Source organism: Heterocephalus glaber, unplaced genomic scaffold (assembly GCF_053883595.1).
Source record: "Heterocephalus glaber isolate CG9 unplaced genomic scaffold, H.glaber_assembly_v1.0 deba00001687, whole genome shotgun sequence".
Taxonomy (NCBI): Eukaryota; Metazoa; Chordata; class Mammalia; order Rodentia; family Bathyergidae; genus Heterocephalus; species Heterocephalus glaber.
Window position 1 is genome coordinate 13331698 of NW_028258412.1, and position 16896 is coordinate 13348593.

At 46.4% G+C, this 16896-nt stretch overlaps 3 protein-coding genes across 12 annotated transcripts in view; all 3 read left to right on the top strand.

Moving 5' to 3' along the window:
- Positions 1-3716, top strand: part of Pxn (paxillin) — a 64503-nt gene extending 60787 nt beyond the window's left edge. For all 9 annotated transcript variants that reach the window (XM_021257355.2, XM_087198427.1, XM_087198428.1 and 6 more), the window contains 3 exons: positions 416-497; positions 606-754; positions 1587-3716. In XM_021257355.2, coding sequence (XP_021113014.2) covers positions 416-497; positions 606-754; positions 1587-1853 — 498 coding nt within the window. In that variant the 3' untranslated portion in view covers positions 1854-3716. The remainder of the gene's footprint in view (positions 1-415; positions 498-605; positions 755-1586) is intronic.
- Positions 3717-7878: 4162 nt separating this feature from the next.
- On the top strand, positions 7879-12675 carry Rplp0 (ribosomal protein lateral stalk subunit P0). Its single transcript, XM_004843681.4, has 8 exons — positions 7879-8062; positions 8325-8426; positions 9399-9574; positions 9680-9767; positions 9876-10022; positions 10136-10321; positions 11696-11836; positions 12445-12675. Exons 2-8 carry the CDS (start codon positions 8373-8375, stop codon positions 12604-12606), a joined length of 954 nt encoding a protein of 317 aa, XP_004843738.1. The 5' UTR covers positions 7879-8062; positions 8325-8372; the 3' UTR covers positions 12607-12675.
- Positions 12676-14446: 1771 nt separating this feature from the next.
- Gcn1 (GCN1 activator of EIF2AK4) overlaps positions 14447-16896 on the top strand; it is a 64128-nt gene continuing 61678 nt past the window's right edge. Inside the window, exon 1 of one of the 2 annotated variants that reach the window (XR_002394489.2) lies at positions 14447-14537. Coding sequence is in view for 1 of the 2 variants with exons in the window: in XM_004843682.3 (XP_004843739.2) it covers positions 14520-14537 (18 nt within the window). In the remaining variant the exon portion in view is untranslated. The remainder of the gene's footprint in view (positions 14538-16896) is intronic. The other variant, XM_004843682.3, reaches the window with a different exon arrangement.

Genomic DNA, 16896 nt, shown 5'->3' on the forward strand with positions numbered 1-16896 from the left:
ACCTGCTGTCCTGGATTCCTTCCTCTGAGGCTCCCAGAGTATAGGACCCCTGACCAGACAAATGCAGCCAAATTCGGGATGTCTCACTTCTGCTGTCTCATGTTAAGGAGATGCCTGGTCTCTCTGAATCTGTTTTTTCATCTGTAAAATGCGAATTACAATAGAACCCATGGCCTCATTCCCCCATGTGAGGATTAAAGGAGAGAGAATGCATCTGGCTCGTCACATCCTCCGTAAATCTGAATTCCCAGTGGTACTTGTAGTGGAATTAGGAGACCCTGCTGGGAGTGTTTTGCTCTTCCTTGGCCTTGAGCTGTGGGTGAGGTGAGAAGGAAGATGCTGCCCATGAGTCTCAGTTGAGGGTTCCGCCAGTTGGGTGGCAGCTTGGCTTTCATCCCACTCTTTGCTTTCACAGAAAGTGGTGACAGCCCTTGACCGGACGTGGCACCCTGAGCATTTCTTCTGTGCCCAGTGCGGTGCCTTCTTTGGCCCTGAAGGTATGGCAGGGCCTTGAGCCAATGCACTGGTCCTGGGAGGGCTGGGCGGAAGCAGGTGGCTCCACTTCTGGAGGCCCTAAACCTGCTCCCAAATCCCCTGCTCCTCAGGGTTCCACGAGAAAGATGGCAAGGCCTACTGCCGGAAGGACTATTTTGACATGTTTGCGCCCAAGTGTGGTGGCTGTGCCCGGGCCATCCTGGAGAACTACATTTCGGCCCTCAACACCCTCTGGCATCCTGAGTGCTTTGTGTGCAGGGTAAGGAGCCCCTGCCACATCTGGAGGGGCCAGGGGCAGGCTCAGGGGAAGGGCCTCCCTCTCTGGCTTGGGGTCCTCATGGTGTGAGCAGGCAGGGGGTTCACCTCCTAAGTCTGCTAGGTCCTGGGACAGACAGGGGCAAGTGGACATGTCCCTCATGGCTGCCTTTTCCACCCTCATCTCAGAGCCTTTTATCCTAATTTGCACAGGGCAGAGAAGGCAGACAGGGGCAAGGGCTGCTAGTCTTGTGCTGAGGCCCTGGGTCTGGGATATTTGGAAGAAGAGAATGTGAGAATTAAATGAGATAATGCAAGTATTGAGCAGACTTGACAGAAATGGGTAGTGGTTTCCACACTGCCTTGTGGGGGTCAGAGTCCTACAGGTGTTTGTAGAGACCCAGCAAGGGCTCGCTGATCAAGGAAGTCTGAGAAACATGGTCACTGCAGGCCTTCTCAAGCCTTTAATACCACATGAATCTCCAAATTGGAATCCAGGATGTACAGATCCCTTTTCTCAGCACCAGGGTTTCTGGCAACACCAGTATAGCCACTTGCTTAAGTGCCCAGAAGTCAGACTTTAGGTCTGAATCCAGACTGTGCGATTTAGTAGCAGCATGGCCTTGGGCAGCCACTTAACTTGTATGCCTCAGTTTCCCTCTCCCTTTGGAGGGACTAAGTGTGTAGACCATCATTCCACACATAGGAAACAACTGGCCAGTGGGAGTCAGGACGGGTGTCATGACCATTTCTGTCCCCCGAATGTCATGCCAGGCACTGTCCACCGAAGGACAGCCCTGAGCTCCTCTTCTGTGCCCGCCCCCTCTGTCTGGCAGGAGTGCTTCACACCTTTTGTCAACGGCAGCTTCTTTGAGCATGACGGGCAGCCGTACTGCGAGGTACACTACCACGAGCGCCGAGGATCGCTGTGCTCCGGCTGCCAGAAACCCATCACAGGCCGCTGCATCACCGCCATGGCCAAGAAGTTCCACCCCGAGCACTTCGTCTGTGCCTTCTGCCTCAAGCAGCTCAACAAGGGCACCTTCAAAGAGCAGAATGACAAGCCTTACTGCCAGAACTGCTTCCTCAAGCTCTTCTGCTAGGCGTCCTTGCCATTACCGGCCCCTTCCCCAGCCCAGCGTCCCCAACTGCTACTGTGACCCAGAGACCTTGCCCAGGGCTGAGGGGCAAACCTGACAGAAACTGGAAGCCTCATCCACAGCTAGAGCAGGATGGGAAGATGGGAAGCAGGCCATGGGTCCTGCCTGCTTCTCTTCACATCTCCCCCTAGCCTCTGGGCTTCTCCCTCCTGCAGCTCTCCCCAGGGTGCCCAGTTTTTGTCCACTCAGATGTGAAGCCTGGAGGGCCCCACTTCACACCTTGTGTGTCCCCACGGAGAGGCCTGGCCAGGCTAGCACCCCACTCTGGAGCCATTTGTACTCATATTTCAGCAGTAGAGCAGGGCAGGGAGGGCAGGCAGGTCAGATGGTGTCTCTTTTTATCCTTATTCCCCCAACCTAATAATCCCTAGAGTGCTGGGGGAGAGCCACCTTCCACCACACAATGCCAGCATAAACCCACTCACCCACAGGCGGAAGTGCCCAAGGCCTGTGGGGGGACTTCCATGAGTTCCAGTCTCCCCAGGCCTGGGCGACTGCCCCTTTTATAACTGTTTCAGTCCTACTGAGAAAGGCCTCTCCAGCAATAATGTTTTATAGCCACTTCTTCCATCTCTGGGGACGGCATGAGGTGGGGAATGTCACCTGTGCCTGGACACTGTACCGACTTTGATAGATTTCTACACTGAGGTTTGCATTCGTATCGCCCGAGTTGCTTTTACTTCTCTGTACAAGATGATTTTGAAGAGATTTTAAAGACTTTCCTTTTTGTATTCTCCTTGTCCACTGCCGTGGTCCTGTTCGTGACTGGGGCTTTAGTGTGGAGTTTGCTTTGTACTGAGGGCTCGGGGTGGGGAAGCCATTTGTATTTTATTTTTCTTAGCACAAGCAGGTGAACCGGGAGAAGCTCTGTGACTCCTTCTGTACCTTCACAGCGCACCAGGACTGTTTTATAAACTGCTGTATTTTGAAACTCTTTCCTTACTGCCCAGGTCAGCGAGTTCTTAATTAAAACTGACCTAAGGGTGCCTGGCCCTTTTGGACCTGGAATTCTGAACCTCATCTGCCCTGTTCCTGAGGGAGGAGAAAGGGAAAGCATGCTTTAGGGGGACTGCTTCCTGTCTGAGAAAGCCATTAGGAGCCTCTGCTCCCCAGTGAACTTTTTGGCAACAGAGAACTCACTGGACATTCTTAGCCTCCTCACTGCTTCTTTGGGGCTCCTTCTGTCTTCTCAGGAAAGCTGGGATCTGACTTTGAGCACGAAGACCATACAGGTCTCTTTGGTCTTGATTCCACTGGGGCACTACTTCCTCAGATTTCCTGCCCTCCCCAGAGACTGGGCTCAGGTTCCTCCTATCAGGTGGGGCTGATGCTCAGGAGGTCTGGGGTGAAGGGTCCAGCTTGGTGTAAGGGGCCTGGTAGAATTCTGGACAGAAGGACAGGATCCTCCTGGAGCAGCCAGAAGCCCCAGAGCGCTCTCGAGATGAAATAGGAGCAGCCAGGCCTGGGGTTCCTGCCCAGGGGAAAGAGACCCCTCTACAGTGATGCATCTAGACCATCCCACCAGCCTCCTCCTTTCAGGTTGGGCTGGGAGCAGCCCAGGTCTGGGGAGGTCAGCCTGGGCTGGCCCCCCAGAGTTCTGCCATTTCCACTTCTACCCATAGGCCTTATTGCTCTGTTTACAGTGACCCACCCCAGGCCTCTCCCCAAGGGGCCTGTGGGGCTTCTGGGGTCCACTCACTGGGTTAATGGTTATTTGATTTTGATTTTTTCTCCATAAATTTCTAACCTGGCTTTTTCCATTTCAATTCCTGTGATTTATGCCAATAAAGTTCGCCATTATTTTCACCTGTGCTAGTGTCATTTCTTGGTGGTTGGACAACCTAGTGGTCCAAGTAGTGAAACCAAACCCTTACTTTCACCAGGTGAAACTTTCACCAGGTAAATCATGAACATTCCCTGCCTGGAGGCCAGGAGCCCTGAGGATAGGATCCTTGGTCACACCTTGGCCATAGCTCCAGCAGCAGCTTCAGTCAACTGGGCAGTTGGTGAGGGAGGCTGAGGAGCGGGCTCTGTCTCAGTGCTACCCCTGGATTTGCCTAGGGCATCCTCCTGTGGCCCTGTGGGTGTCCTGCCTCTCATTTAGATAGGGAAAGAGGTTCCAGATGAGAACAGACATGTATATGGCAACCCCTTAGGTAACAGACGACAGAGCCATGATGTGAGCCTAGAACTTGCCTCTGTGTTCTGCATGGAGCCAGACATTAACCGGGTGTAGCTCCTGCTTGGGGGAATGTCCTATACTTAGAGTCACGGTTGGGTCTCGACTGCCTCCTTGTGGTCATGTCCATATTTGCATGCTTCCTCTCTGCATGTCAAATCCAAGGCCTCCAAAGCTATTGGACAGACTTACTCCACCTTGAGCTGTGGCCCCAGTTTCCTGTCATTTGGCATGGTCTTCCAAAGCAGTGTGTCAAATGCTTGTCAGAACCCTGACCATTTCAAAGTAACCTCAGAAGTGAACATTACATTCAACCCTCACCTAAAGATAATGGCTTGGCTTTATTCCAGTCCATATTGGATTCGTCCTATCTATAAAAATGGGTGTGGCACACTTCGTTGTAATTTGATTTTTCACTTAACTGCTTTGTGGCTATTTTCCCTTGTTAGCGAATATAGACTGCATCATTTTTAATGACTACATGGTGTTCTATGATAATGATATACTACAATTAGAGATGATATTTATATTGTCAGAGCCTGGATGTCCTTGGAAATGTACCATGAAATATGTATGTGGTTGGAAAAGTGTGTTTAGAGGGAGACAGACTCTGGGTTTGGAAGGGACTGTATAGCATAGTGAGGCTCATGGGCTTTGAACTTTCTCCTAGATTTCAGATCCGACCAAGAGACTCTAGGCAAATGATTTAATCTCTGTGTTTTCTTGTGGATAAAATGGGAATACTAATATTGTAACTCCTCAGAGGATTGTTAACATCATGAATGGAAGGCTGGGTGTGGTGGCGCACACCTTCGACCCTAGCATTTGGGAGGCGGAGGTAGGAGGATCACTAGGTTTGAGGCCAGCCTGGGCTACATACAGTGAGTTCATATAGTGAGTTCATAGTGAGACCTGTCTCAACTGCAACAAAAACAAATCAAGGATGGAATGTGCACAAAATATTTAGCACAATGCTGAGTGTGCAAAAAACCCTGTTATTTAAAAAGGATCTTAGCAGTGATAGACTCCAGCAGTTCTCAAACCAGGCTAATCATCAGAAGTACTAGGAGGATGCAGAACAAAAGGAACTAGAGGTATAGCTCAGTGGTAAAGTGTTTGCCTCGGCTGCATTGAGTCTCAGTTTGATTCTTAGCTACTGCAAATAAAATAAAATACAAGCTGGGCACAGTGGTGCACACCTGTAATCCCAGTACTTTGGAGGCTGAGACAGGATGATTACAAGTTTAACTCCAGATTGGGCAATTTAGTAACTTTGGAGACCCTGTCTCAAATAAAAAAAAAAAAAAAAGCTAGGATTGTAACTCAGTGCAAGGGCACTGGGATGAATCCCCGGTACCACAAAGAAGAACCCTTCTCCTAAAAGAATCCATGGGTCCCATTCCTGTAGAAACCTACTAAGACATGGAAATTTATACTTTTATAAAACTCCTAGGACTTTGGTATTTAGTCAACTTTGGGAATAGTTTCTGCTAACCATGATGTGAAAAAAAGCTTCATCAGTTACTGTCCAAAGATGGACTGTAACAAAATTTGACACAGGGCAGGAATATTAGAGTTTCCAGTTCTGCTGAGCGAAAGTTTTGATAAATAGAACTTGGGACCACATACAGTAACAGCCAACTCATTTTTTGGGGGGGGGGTACTGGAGATCGAACTCAGGACCTTATGCTTGCAAGGCAGGTGGCAGCACCACAGCCAACAGCCCAACAGCCCAACAGCCAACTGTTAGTCACGTATGGTTCAGACAAACTCACTGGTAATTTATAACTTGTACAAATGAAAAAGGTGAAGATAGGGAGAAACACCCTTCAGCCTTCAGAGATTTAATTAAAAATGTATTGATATAGCACAATTATTCAAATACATGTTGAATGAATGTATAAAACAAAAGAAAATAACATTTATTGACTTTCTCCTCTATCCAGGAACTGTACTAAATCTTTTTAAAAATAACTTTATTATCAAACACACACACATATAAAAAATTAAAACCATTCAAAGAAGAACAATGCAAGGGGGGAAAAACTACAATAATATTCAAATACAGTAGAACTCACCAAAACAAAACTGAAAAGCACTTAAACATTTTTCCATATAATTTAAAAAAGCACCAACAAGACACCAAAGGATGTGATTTGTTTCAGAAAGATCCCCCAAACCAACATTGAACAAATAATGATCTGGAAAAAAACTCCAGTTAGTTAGCAGACTCCACATAAGCCAAACTTCTCCCTAATTTAAATTTCGATACAGTCATATGACACGCGATGGAAACACAATCCGAGAAATATGTTATTAGGCCATTGCATCCGTGTGTATCCTTAATTACACTTTCAGTCTCTCACACTAGAGAAACTATTCGGTATTTACACACGTGTGTCCTGTTTATTTCACTTAAGAGGATGGCCTCAATATGCATCCATTTAGCTATAAATGACTCTAGTTTCTTGTTCTTTATGGCTGAGTAGTAATCCATTTTATAAAAAAACCACATCTTCTTTATCCAGTTTCCAGTTGATGGGCACTTGGGCTGTTTCCAAGCTTTTGCTATTATAAATTGTGCCACTATAAACATGGGTGCACATATATCCCTGTGGTAAGATTCTTTTAATTCTTTTGGGAAGATACCCAGCAGGGGGATAGCTGGGTCGAATGGGACCTCTAAGCCTAGTTCTTTGAGGTGTCTCCATACTGATTTCCACAGTGGTTGCACTAGGAACTGTACTAAATCTTAATGCATAATTAATCCTCATCACAACTATAGAGTGTGGATAATTATCTCCATTTTACAGCTAAGGAAGGGGAAACAAAGGGTCCACAAGTTGAAATTACTTCCTAAGAAGACAGTAGCAAGTGGCAGGACAAAGTCATCCGGCTGTAAATCCTGCTTTATCATTCATTCAATAATTATTTGTTATATGCCTACTATGTACCAGGAACAGGACAAAAACCTCTGCCCTTGTGGAGTTTGCATTCTTGCAGAGAAAAGCAAACAATAATTAAAAAATTATATGGTGAGTTGGAAGGTTTACAAGTATCTGAGGGAGATGGACAGAGGGGGAGTGGGAATGAGTCTTCTAATAATTTTAAATAGAGAAGGGCTGGGGATTTTGCTCAGTGGCACCGCCTCTGCCTGTTAAGTGCAAGGTCCCGAGTTCGATCCCTGGTACCAAAAAATTTTGGCAGGCAGTGGAACCACTGAGCTAAATCCCTGGGCCCCCCAAAAGTTTTTTGTTTTTTTTTTAAATAGGAAACCCTGGGAAGGCCTCATTGAGCAGATGACATTTACACCAGGACTTGAAGACGAGTTACTTAGGTAAGTATATTGGCAAGGAGGATTCCAGGAAGAGGGAAGAGCCAGCAAATGCCCTAAAGTGACAGGGGCATACTCTGGAAAAGCAGCGAAGAGTATAGTTTGGCTGGGAGGAAATGTGTCCTAGGAAAATAAGAGATTATGGGGTACAGATCATGTACAACCTTATAGGCAGTCTAAATTTTAGGCTTTTACTCCAAGGGAAGTAAGTGGTTTGAAAAGTTTTGAGCCTATGAAGATTTAGGTTTACAGGATCCCTCTGTTTTGGTAGGGAGAAGAACAAAGTAGAGGAGATAAAATACCACTCTATTTCTAAGGCATTTGTAATTACTTCTCAGCTCCTCGTCAAACTACATAGTTTGCTGCTAGTAGAGGAAGGCAGCTCCAGGCCAGCAGGGGCAGCAGCTGTGAGAGAGCGCCTCCAAAGCAAGCCATCACCTTTCTTTTTAACTACCCTACCTAAAGTCAGCTTCCTGTTGGCTGGAGTGGCAGCGATATCACCCAATGGCTGCCTATATCATTTCGGCGCCAACTAATAGGCAGGAGTGCTGTCTGCGGCTTCTGATTGGCTCCTCCGATCTGCTATAAAAGACACGTGCCGGACCGTGGCCCTTCTCTTTCCAGGCGTCCTCGTGAGAGGTTTGTGTGTCGAGTCATTTGTCCTGTTGTTGGCGGCGGGAAGCATGGGGTTTATGGGAACCCGGGAGAGTGGAGTTGCCGCCATTTGGAGACCACGGGGCTTTCGTTTGCCCCGCTTGATGTTTGGGCGGCGGCTTGTGCTTCACTATTGGTGGCGGTGGCAGCCCAGGCCCGGGCAGCGGGCGCTGGGCCAGGTCAGTGCAGGCCTTGCATCGAGGTCTGGTGTCGATTGACCACCCCTGAGCTCCCTTTCTCTCATTAGTGACATCGTCTTTAAACCCTGCGTGGCAATCCCTGACGCACCGCCGTGATGCCCAGGGAAGACAGGGCGACCTGGAAATCCAACTACTTCGTTAAGATCGTCGTAAGTGAGGAGGGCGTTGTGGCTGACCAGCGGCTTCTGCCCCAGGCGCTAATAGGGACAATCACCAAGTGTGGTCTTTGATGCCAGCCAGAGTTAGGCCATTTTGGGAAAAGCTGCTGCAATTTTAACAGTTCCCGGAGGTAGATTTCTTCTCTGTTAGAAATACACAGGCTCAGGCAGTTCAGGTGTCTCATCTTTGTACAGATGGTAGTTTTGCAATCCTACCTTTGTCTTTGGGAAGGTCTGAGACAAGAAGTGACTCACTGCCCAATGGAGGCGTATCTTAACCAGAAAGGCACTACATACTGCACTACAGGAATTAGACTAATTTGTAGAGCTTCATCAGTAGTTTATAGTGTCACTTTTTTTTTTTTTTTTGGTAATGGGGATCGAACTCAGGACCTTAAGCTTGCAAGGCAGGCGGAGGAACCACTGAGCTAAATCCCCGGCCCTATAGTGTCATTTATCTTGCACATTTTCAGACATGATTTTTTAAAGAAAATCCATAGAGCTACAGTCTAGAGTCTGCAATTAATTAGCTGTATTTGCTTCATATTGTATTTTAAGTGCTATAAATCTGTTGCTTCCCCTGACAGGTTTATTTGGAGTAGTTTTATTTCCTGTTAATGTGGCCATCTTAGTGAATGAGAAGTGATGCCTCATTTCTGATAAATTCAATCTTTTTTTTGATTGAGCATAGAAATCTGTTTTCACCATGCATACCTACCAAGCAGGTCAGAGTCAAATCTGACACTGTTACAAGTTAGGTGGCCCCAGTGAGAGGAGCCCAACTGGTTGTGGGATTTAGTTTCTGCTGATGTTTTTTTCCCTTTCCTGCTAAACTTTGTTTGTGGCTTGTTTATGTGTGTTTGTTTTTTTGGTACCGGGGATTGAACTTGCGTCCTTGCGCTTGTGCAGCAGGCAGCGAAACCACTGAGCTAAATCCCCGGCCCCTGTGGCTTGTTTTTATAGCAACTTTTGGATGATTATCCAAAATGCTTCATTGTGGGAGCAGACAATGTGGGCTCCAAGCAGATGCAGCAGATCCGCATGTCCCTCCGAGGGAAGGCTGTGGTGCTGATGGGCAAGAACACCATGATGCGAAAGGCCATCCGAGGGCATCTGGAAAACAACCCAGCTCTGGAGAAGTCAGTCAGTGCCCCTGGTGGCTTTGTTTCCTGCTGCCCTTCTCCCTTTACCTGGAGAAGAATGGTGCTTTTTAGGTGATAGCTCCTGTAAACTTCTCTCCGCAGACTGTTGCCTCATATCCGGGGGAATGTGGGCTTTGTGTTCACCAAGGAGGACCTCACTGAGATCAGGGATATGCTGTTGGCCAATAAGGTAGGGGGGAAATCTGTATTGGATAGAGAATTTGTTTTGGCTCTTTAAAGCAAAATTGGCCATTATTAGGTTGTGTCTGAAGATTTTTCTTATTCATGGTCTGTTCAGGTGCCAGCTGCTGCCCGTGCTGGTGCCATTGCACCATGTGAAGTCACTGTGCCAGCCCAGAACACTGGTCTGGGACCTGAGAAGACCTCCTTCTTCCAGGCTCTGGGCATCACCACTAAAATCTCCAGGGGCACCATTGAAATCCTGGTGAGTGGACCTGGCTTGCCAGTGTTAGCTGGGCACGTAGGGACATCACGTGGAGGCCATAGGCCTTCTGGATGTCCAGGTGTTAACTGCCTGCCGTTAATCTTGTTCTTCAGAGTGATGTACAGCTGATTAAGACTGGAGACAAAGTGGGAGCCAGCGAGGCCACCCTCCTGAACATGTTGAACATCTCCCCATTCTCCTTTGGGCTGGTCATTCAGCAGGTGTTCGACAATGGCAGCATCTACAACCCTGAAGTGCTTGACATTACAGAGGAAGCTCTGCATTCTCGCTTTCTGGAGGTACGTGCTTTCCAGCCTAGGCTTGAGTCCTGTTTGCACTGCCTAAACTAGTGGAGTAATCAAGTGCAAGCAGTAGTTTAATCCCCGCCCCCCATTTCCTCTCTTGTGAAATGACAGACTTAAAAGGTTTTTTAAGGATTTAATGAATATAAATCCTTAGAAAAGTGCTGGGTATGTAGTAAGGGTTATTCTAGGACCTGCCATCAATAAGTCTTCAGTATGAATCAAAGGGTAAATACAGTTAAGTATGTAGATGTTAACACTGCCAGGTGGCTTTTTTTTTTTTTTTGTACTGGGGATTGAACTCAGGACCTTGGCACTTACGAGGTAGGTAATGGTGCCACTGAGCTAAATCCCCAGCCCAAGGTGCCATTTCTTTTGGGGGGCAGTTACTGGGGATTGAACTTGGGACCTTGTGCTTGTGAGGCAGGCATCGGAACCACTGAGCTAAATCCCCGGCCCCAAGGTGCCATTTCTCGAGAGGATTGAATGTTTTTGAGATTGTCTTACCTAATTTTGGCATCATTAAAAGTAAGAATAATGGTGATAGAAGAAGTAAGATTTTTTTGTGGACAAATTAAAAAGTCAGTATTTTATATATATATAGTTATCCTTTTATATCTATGGGTTCTACATCTATGGATTTAACCTGTTTCAGATCAAAAAATTGTACTGAATATGTAAACATTTTTTGTCATTTCCTAATAAGCAGTACAGTGTCAGTTATAACTTACTATTTATATTGTATTGGGTTTATTAGAAGTTTAGAGATAATTTAAGGTATACTGGAGGACTGCATAGGCTATGTTCAAGTACTACCATGGGACTTGAGCGTTCACAGATTTTGATATCTGGGGAGTCCTGGAACCAATCCCCCATGGATATGGGGAGAAGACTGTACTCTTAATTGGCTTTATTTACCTGATTTTTTTTTTTTTTGGTACCGGGGATTGAACTCGGGACCTTGCGCTTGTGAAGCAGGGGGCAGCACCACTGAGCTAAATCCCTGGCCCCTACTTGGTTGTTTTTGAGACAGGGACTCACTTTGTAGTCTGGGCTGCCTTCACATTCACTGTCTTTGAACCTGCTGAGTGCTGAGATTATAGGGATGCATCTGTAATACCTGGCACTTTATTTAATTTTCTAAATGTCCAATAGTGGTTGAAATTATTCTCTGGGAATGTTTAGCATGTTCCTGGTGGCTTGTATCGGTGGTTCGAACCACTCAGCAACAAGACATACAAATTACAGCCCTGTTATGAACCTGTTCAAGTTTTTCTCTTATGGAACTCAGTGTTGCTAAGTTTATATTTTGTACAAAATAGTGGGTTTTTTTATATAAACACCATCAAAGTATAATTTTCTTTCTCACAGGGTGTCCGCAATGTTGCCAGTGTTTGTCTGCAGATTGCTTACCCAACTGTTGCATCAGTGCCTCATTCTATCATCAATGGGTACAAGCGGGTCCTGGCCTTGTCTGTGGAAACTGATTACACCTTCCCACTTGCTGAAAAGGTATGTCCTTACTCTGACCACAGTGGGCCTGACAGCAGGATGATTAGTGGTATCCTGAGTTAGTACTTTTTGGGGTATGAAGGTTCCAGGGATTGAAATACTTAATTTTTAAAATTTTGAAACCCCCCCCCCCCCCGCCCCGGCAATGGGCAAAGGACAGTCCCTTGTTCATCCTAGCTTGATGCCCGGTTGGTGGCCAGAGCTGTTTCATGCCTAGGACACAATAAAAATGAAAAAAAAAAAGTTTTGAGACAGAGTTTCTCTCAGTAAGGTGTTACATTGCCCCTGATGGGCTTGAACTTTTCTTGCTTCAGCCTCCCAGACTGCCAGGCTTACAGGCATGTGCCACCATACCTGGCTACTCATATTTTGTGTAGCAGAAGAGATTGGGGGAATGGAGAAGTGTGTGGTCTCTTTAGAAATGACAAGAGACCCAAAGAGGGGGCTATATGCAAGAGCTAGGACCTGCCCCCCCAGACCATGTTTAAACTCTCCTGCTGGGTCACTTTACACAGGAAATGTTTCATGGGCTTGGATATCTTTGTACAAAGGTCTTAGGTGGCAGAGGGGTGTGGATGACCACTTTGATCACTAACTTATTCCTTCAGGTCAAGGCCTTCTTGGCTGATCCATCTGCATTTGTGGCTGCTGCCCCTGTCACTGCTGGCAACACCGCTGCTCCTGCTGCTGCGGCTGCCCCAGCCAAGGTTGAAGCCAAGGAAGAGTCGGAGGAGTCTGATGAGGATATGGGATTTGGTCTCTTTGACTAATCACCAAAAAGCAAACTACTCAGCCTGCCTGATTGGCAAAACAAGGAATAAAGGCGTAATTCATCAGTTTCTGGACTCATTTGTATATTTTATAGTGCTTCATGCTAGAAACAAAGCAAAAATATGAGCTTATTTGGGGTTGGTATTTTGTGATCGGTATCCAAATGAAGCTATTGGTCTTCTAGCAACTTATAAATGTTCAGTAGTACTTTGATATGTTCAGATCATATACAAGGGTCCCTGTGGGAGAGGTTTCAGAACCCCCGCAGATATGAAAATCAGTCAGTGCTCAAGTCCTGTAACATAAAATGGTGTATCATTTGCATATAACCTAAGCATATTCTGTATATTTCAAATTACCCCTAGGTTACTTGGTAATAACTTAGTACAGTGTAAATAGCTACAATGTATTATTTAGGGCATATTAAGTATAGATTGGGTTTTTCCCCCTAAAACAGTATTGATCTGCAGTTGGTTGAATCTAGATGTGGAATCCTTGAAGTACAGAGGGGTGATCTGTTATTTCCTATACATGTCTATCATAAAGTGTATAAAGTAGGCATAGCAAGAGATTACCAATAAAATCTAATAAAATTGAAGCCATTAACAAGGGTTAATACTGCAGTTGGTCTGATAAATAAGGTGGCTGCTAAGGTAGCTTATGCAGTGTGGATACATTGGAGGAAGGAAGATGTGTGCGCCAATTGGAAAGGTGCAAGACAACAAACAGCATGCAAGTTAAAACAAATTTTTCCTAGCATTCATTGAATTTTCAGACAGTGGTTAACCAACTGGAAAGCAAAATTGCAGGTGAGGAAAACCTTTTACTTTGGCCATCCAGCCAACTGGCTGGGTTTCTCAAATACTTTTGAGGTTTAGTGTCAGTTGAGAGAGGCACTCCATGCGTAGGGTTTTTCAAACTGAACCACTTCGTAACTAGACGGTGACTATTTAAAAAGAAAACAATTACTGAAAGGGTAGGTATTTTGTTAGGAAACTTAAAGTTAACGTACAGATTTTTGCTGGATCATGATGTATTTTAAGGAGGCCTGTCAAAACTTTGAAGGCCGACGGCTGGGGATTTAGCTCTGGTTCCGCCGCCTGCCTCGCAAGCTCAAGGTCCTGAGTTCGATCTCTGGTACAAAAAAAAGTTTGAAGGCTGGGGCTGGGGATGTAGCTCATTGGGGTTACGCCAGCCTGGCAAGTGCAATGCAAGGCGCCCCGTGTTCGATCCGTGGTGGGTGAGTGTGGGGGGCTTGATGGCCACTGTAAAGGACAACAACTAAATTTGAAACCTCATTCTCTAGTCTACACAGCTGCCACGTTAACAAAATAAAATTCAGACGACGCTCCACAGACCTTGTGGTTCTTTCTGTCTTGGTTTATACTCCAGCTCTGAGCATCCATCATTTCCCCCAGACAAACTTCTCAGCTCCTGCGTGTTTCCCTGATGGGTTAACACCCGTTTTCTAACCCTCTCGAAGTCATACCCCACTGATCTGCAAACTCCTTAAGGACAAAAGATTAGTTCTCTTTTATCTAGTTAAATTCCTGTGTTCTAGGAAGCAATACTTACTGGTTCTCTAAGAATGAAGTTTTAAGAAAAAGACCACATGACATGGCAGGCGTCCTGCCAGGAACTGCAGGCTCCAAGTGGGTCGGGCTGCAGGGGGGGTCTCACCACCTTACAAATCCTCAGACCCTTATTCTGGAGGATCGGCTGGGAAGGGCCGGGCCCTGGCAACCCGCGACACAGAGGCTGTACCCCCAGCCGGGCTGCAGCACCCGCCGTCCCGCCCGGGGGCGCCAGGCCCTGGCCAGGACGCAGCGGACTCCAGGTCTCGCTCTGCCGCGTGGGTCCCGCTGTGACCCGGAAGTGCTCCGGAAAGGGTTCCGGAGTCAACGCCGGCAGGATGGCGGCTGACACGCAGGTGAGGCGGGATCCTGCGGGGCCAACGAGACCAGCGACTGGGCGCGGCCCGTGGTAGTGGGGCCGGACCGCTTGGTGAAGGCACGGGGGTTGACGGCTGCGCAGGGCGCGGCCCGGAGGCCGCTTTGGGCCGGCTCCTCCGGGCTCCCGAACCGGCCCAGCCCGAGCGGCGCAGACCTACTTTAGCGCGAGGAGTCCAGGCTCCGGCTTCGGCAGCTGGAGCCCTCGGGGCCTTCCCCTGACCTCATAGTTGGAGAAGTTCGCCTTTTGGAGGTTCCGCTCCATTTTTCCATCGAGCTCCGGGCCAACGCCAAGTCTACTTTAAACTTTATATTCAGCAAGTGTATTTCAAGCATCTAGTATGTGCGGGGACTTAGAGCGCTGTCTTTGGATTCAGGCAGATTGGGGTTTGAGTCCCTTCCTGTCGATTTCTTTGAGACACTAGACAAGTGACAACCTTGCCACGTCTCAGTATAAATGGAATTGAGATAACACCTGTTTTATAGGGCTGTTGTGAAGATTCAGTGAGATAAAGTTGCGCTTCTACGTGGGTGGTTATTGTTAGGTCTAGGGTTAGACAAAAGAGCTGTCTGTCCTTGGAAGAGTATTGACACCTTTAAGTGTTGTAATCTGGTGGGTGCCTTGTAGTTTTGGAAGGATTTGCAAAAACCTTTTTCCTCCACTCAATCTTGCTTATAGCTATGTTTTAGAGTGAAAAGACAGTATTATGGGAAGAAGATATCGGTATCAGACAGCTTTGCTCACTTGGATCTCTGGAGTGAGGAAATCAGTTGATTTTTATGTGTGGGCCAAAGGTCATGAATGACCACTTACCCTAAACACTTAGTGTAAACATATTTAGTGAGGATCTCCTATCAAAGGGATGGTAATTTGTTTAAAGTTGAATTATACTGAATCCTAGAAAAAGCATCTCAGTCTGTTGGGTATTTTTAGAAGGCATTGGAGAAATAACATGTTGAGGATTTAATTTTAATACTTGAGCACAAAAGAATCTTCTCCAGAGCTTTGTGCTCTACTGTGGTAGCCTCTAACTGTTAAATAGCCGCATGGTTTCTTAAGTTAGTTAAAATGAAATGAAATTAAAAATTTAGTTCTTCACTCACACAAGCCACAGTTCGTTGCACAGGTAGCCACATGTGTCTAGTGGCTGCTGTACTGATCAAATCAGGAGACAGTTTCTGTCATCACAGAAAGTTCTGTTGGACAGTGCTACTCTTGAGCTGTGAACCTGAAAGCTCTTCAAATCTGATCTCACCAGCAAAGGACTTTTTTGAAGGATCTTAGTGTGCTCTTCAGTTTTGTGACAAGGTCTCAATTGTATATCATTCATTTGCTGATTAAGAAAAAGAAGAGCCTTGAGCCTGAGAAGCACTTTTGTCTTTGTGAGAGAAACTATAGCCAGAAGTTTAATATATGAGAAGACAGCTTTATTTGAATTCTAGGTAGAGAATGGTATACATTTATGTTTTTGCTGTCTTCTCAAACTCATTAAAACTAGTAAGGGATTTAAAAAGTCCAACGCTAGAGGTATAACTCGGTGGTAAAGTGCTTGCACAAACTATGCACAAAGCCCTAGGTTCAGTCCTCAGCATTGGAGGGAAAAAATTGGGAAGCTGAGAGTGTAGCTCATTGGTACAGCATTTGCCTAACGTGTGCTTACGGGGTAGGCGGCAGAACCACTGAGCTAAATTCCTGGCCCTGCAAACTTTTGAAAGTTAGAAGGTCACGTTGAGTGGTAAAAAATTTAGCAGTCCCAAGAAAATGACAGTTAAGAACAGGGACCCGGGCGGGGGGAGTTGGGGGTTTAGCTCAGTGGTTTCTCCGTCTGCCTCCCAAGAGCAAGGACCCGAGTTTGATCCCCGGTCCCAAAAATAAAAAAAAAACAGGGGCGGGGAGAAGAAAGCTGGGAACCAACAGGAAATACATTGCAAAATTTCTGAAAGATGTGGATTGATGGTATCAGCTAATCTCAGAGGGAGGGTGAATGGGAAGGGCTTGGTTAAGGAGGATTGGTTGAAAGCCGTTTTCAGATGCAGTTCAATTCCAGCTCTCTTCCATACTGGCAAAGACTAGTGATTTTTTCTCTGGAGACTGTAAAGCAGAGGAGCCCTGCACAGTGAGCACTGCACAGGACCAGTATCCAAGGGAATTGCTAGTAAAATAATTCAAGAAACTCTCCCAACTGAAGGATGTGTTTCTGGACCAACAATTTTCAGCACAGTGGATAAAAGTAGATTCACAACAAAGCACATTATGAAATTTTAGTGCCCTGAAACAAAGATCTAGGGTTCTAGGGAGAAAAACCAGGTCTCATCCAAATGTTCAAAAGTCAGAATGGC

Coding starts and splice junctions, on each gene's coding strand:
- Rplp0 (XM_004843681.4), top strand. CDS start 8,373: ATGCCCAGGGAAGACAGGGCGACCTGGAAATCCAACTACTTCGTTAAG. Junction 8,427..9,398: donor ACTACTTCGTTAAGATCGTC/GTAAGTGAGGAG, acceptor TTGTTTTTATAG/CAACTTTTGGATGATTATCC. Junction 9,768..9,875: donor ATATGCTGTTGGCCAATAAG/GTAGGGGGGAAA, acceptor TGGTCTGTTCAG/GTGCCAGCTGCTGCCCGTGC.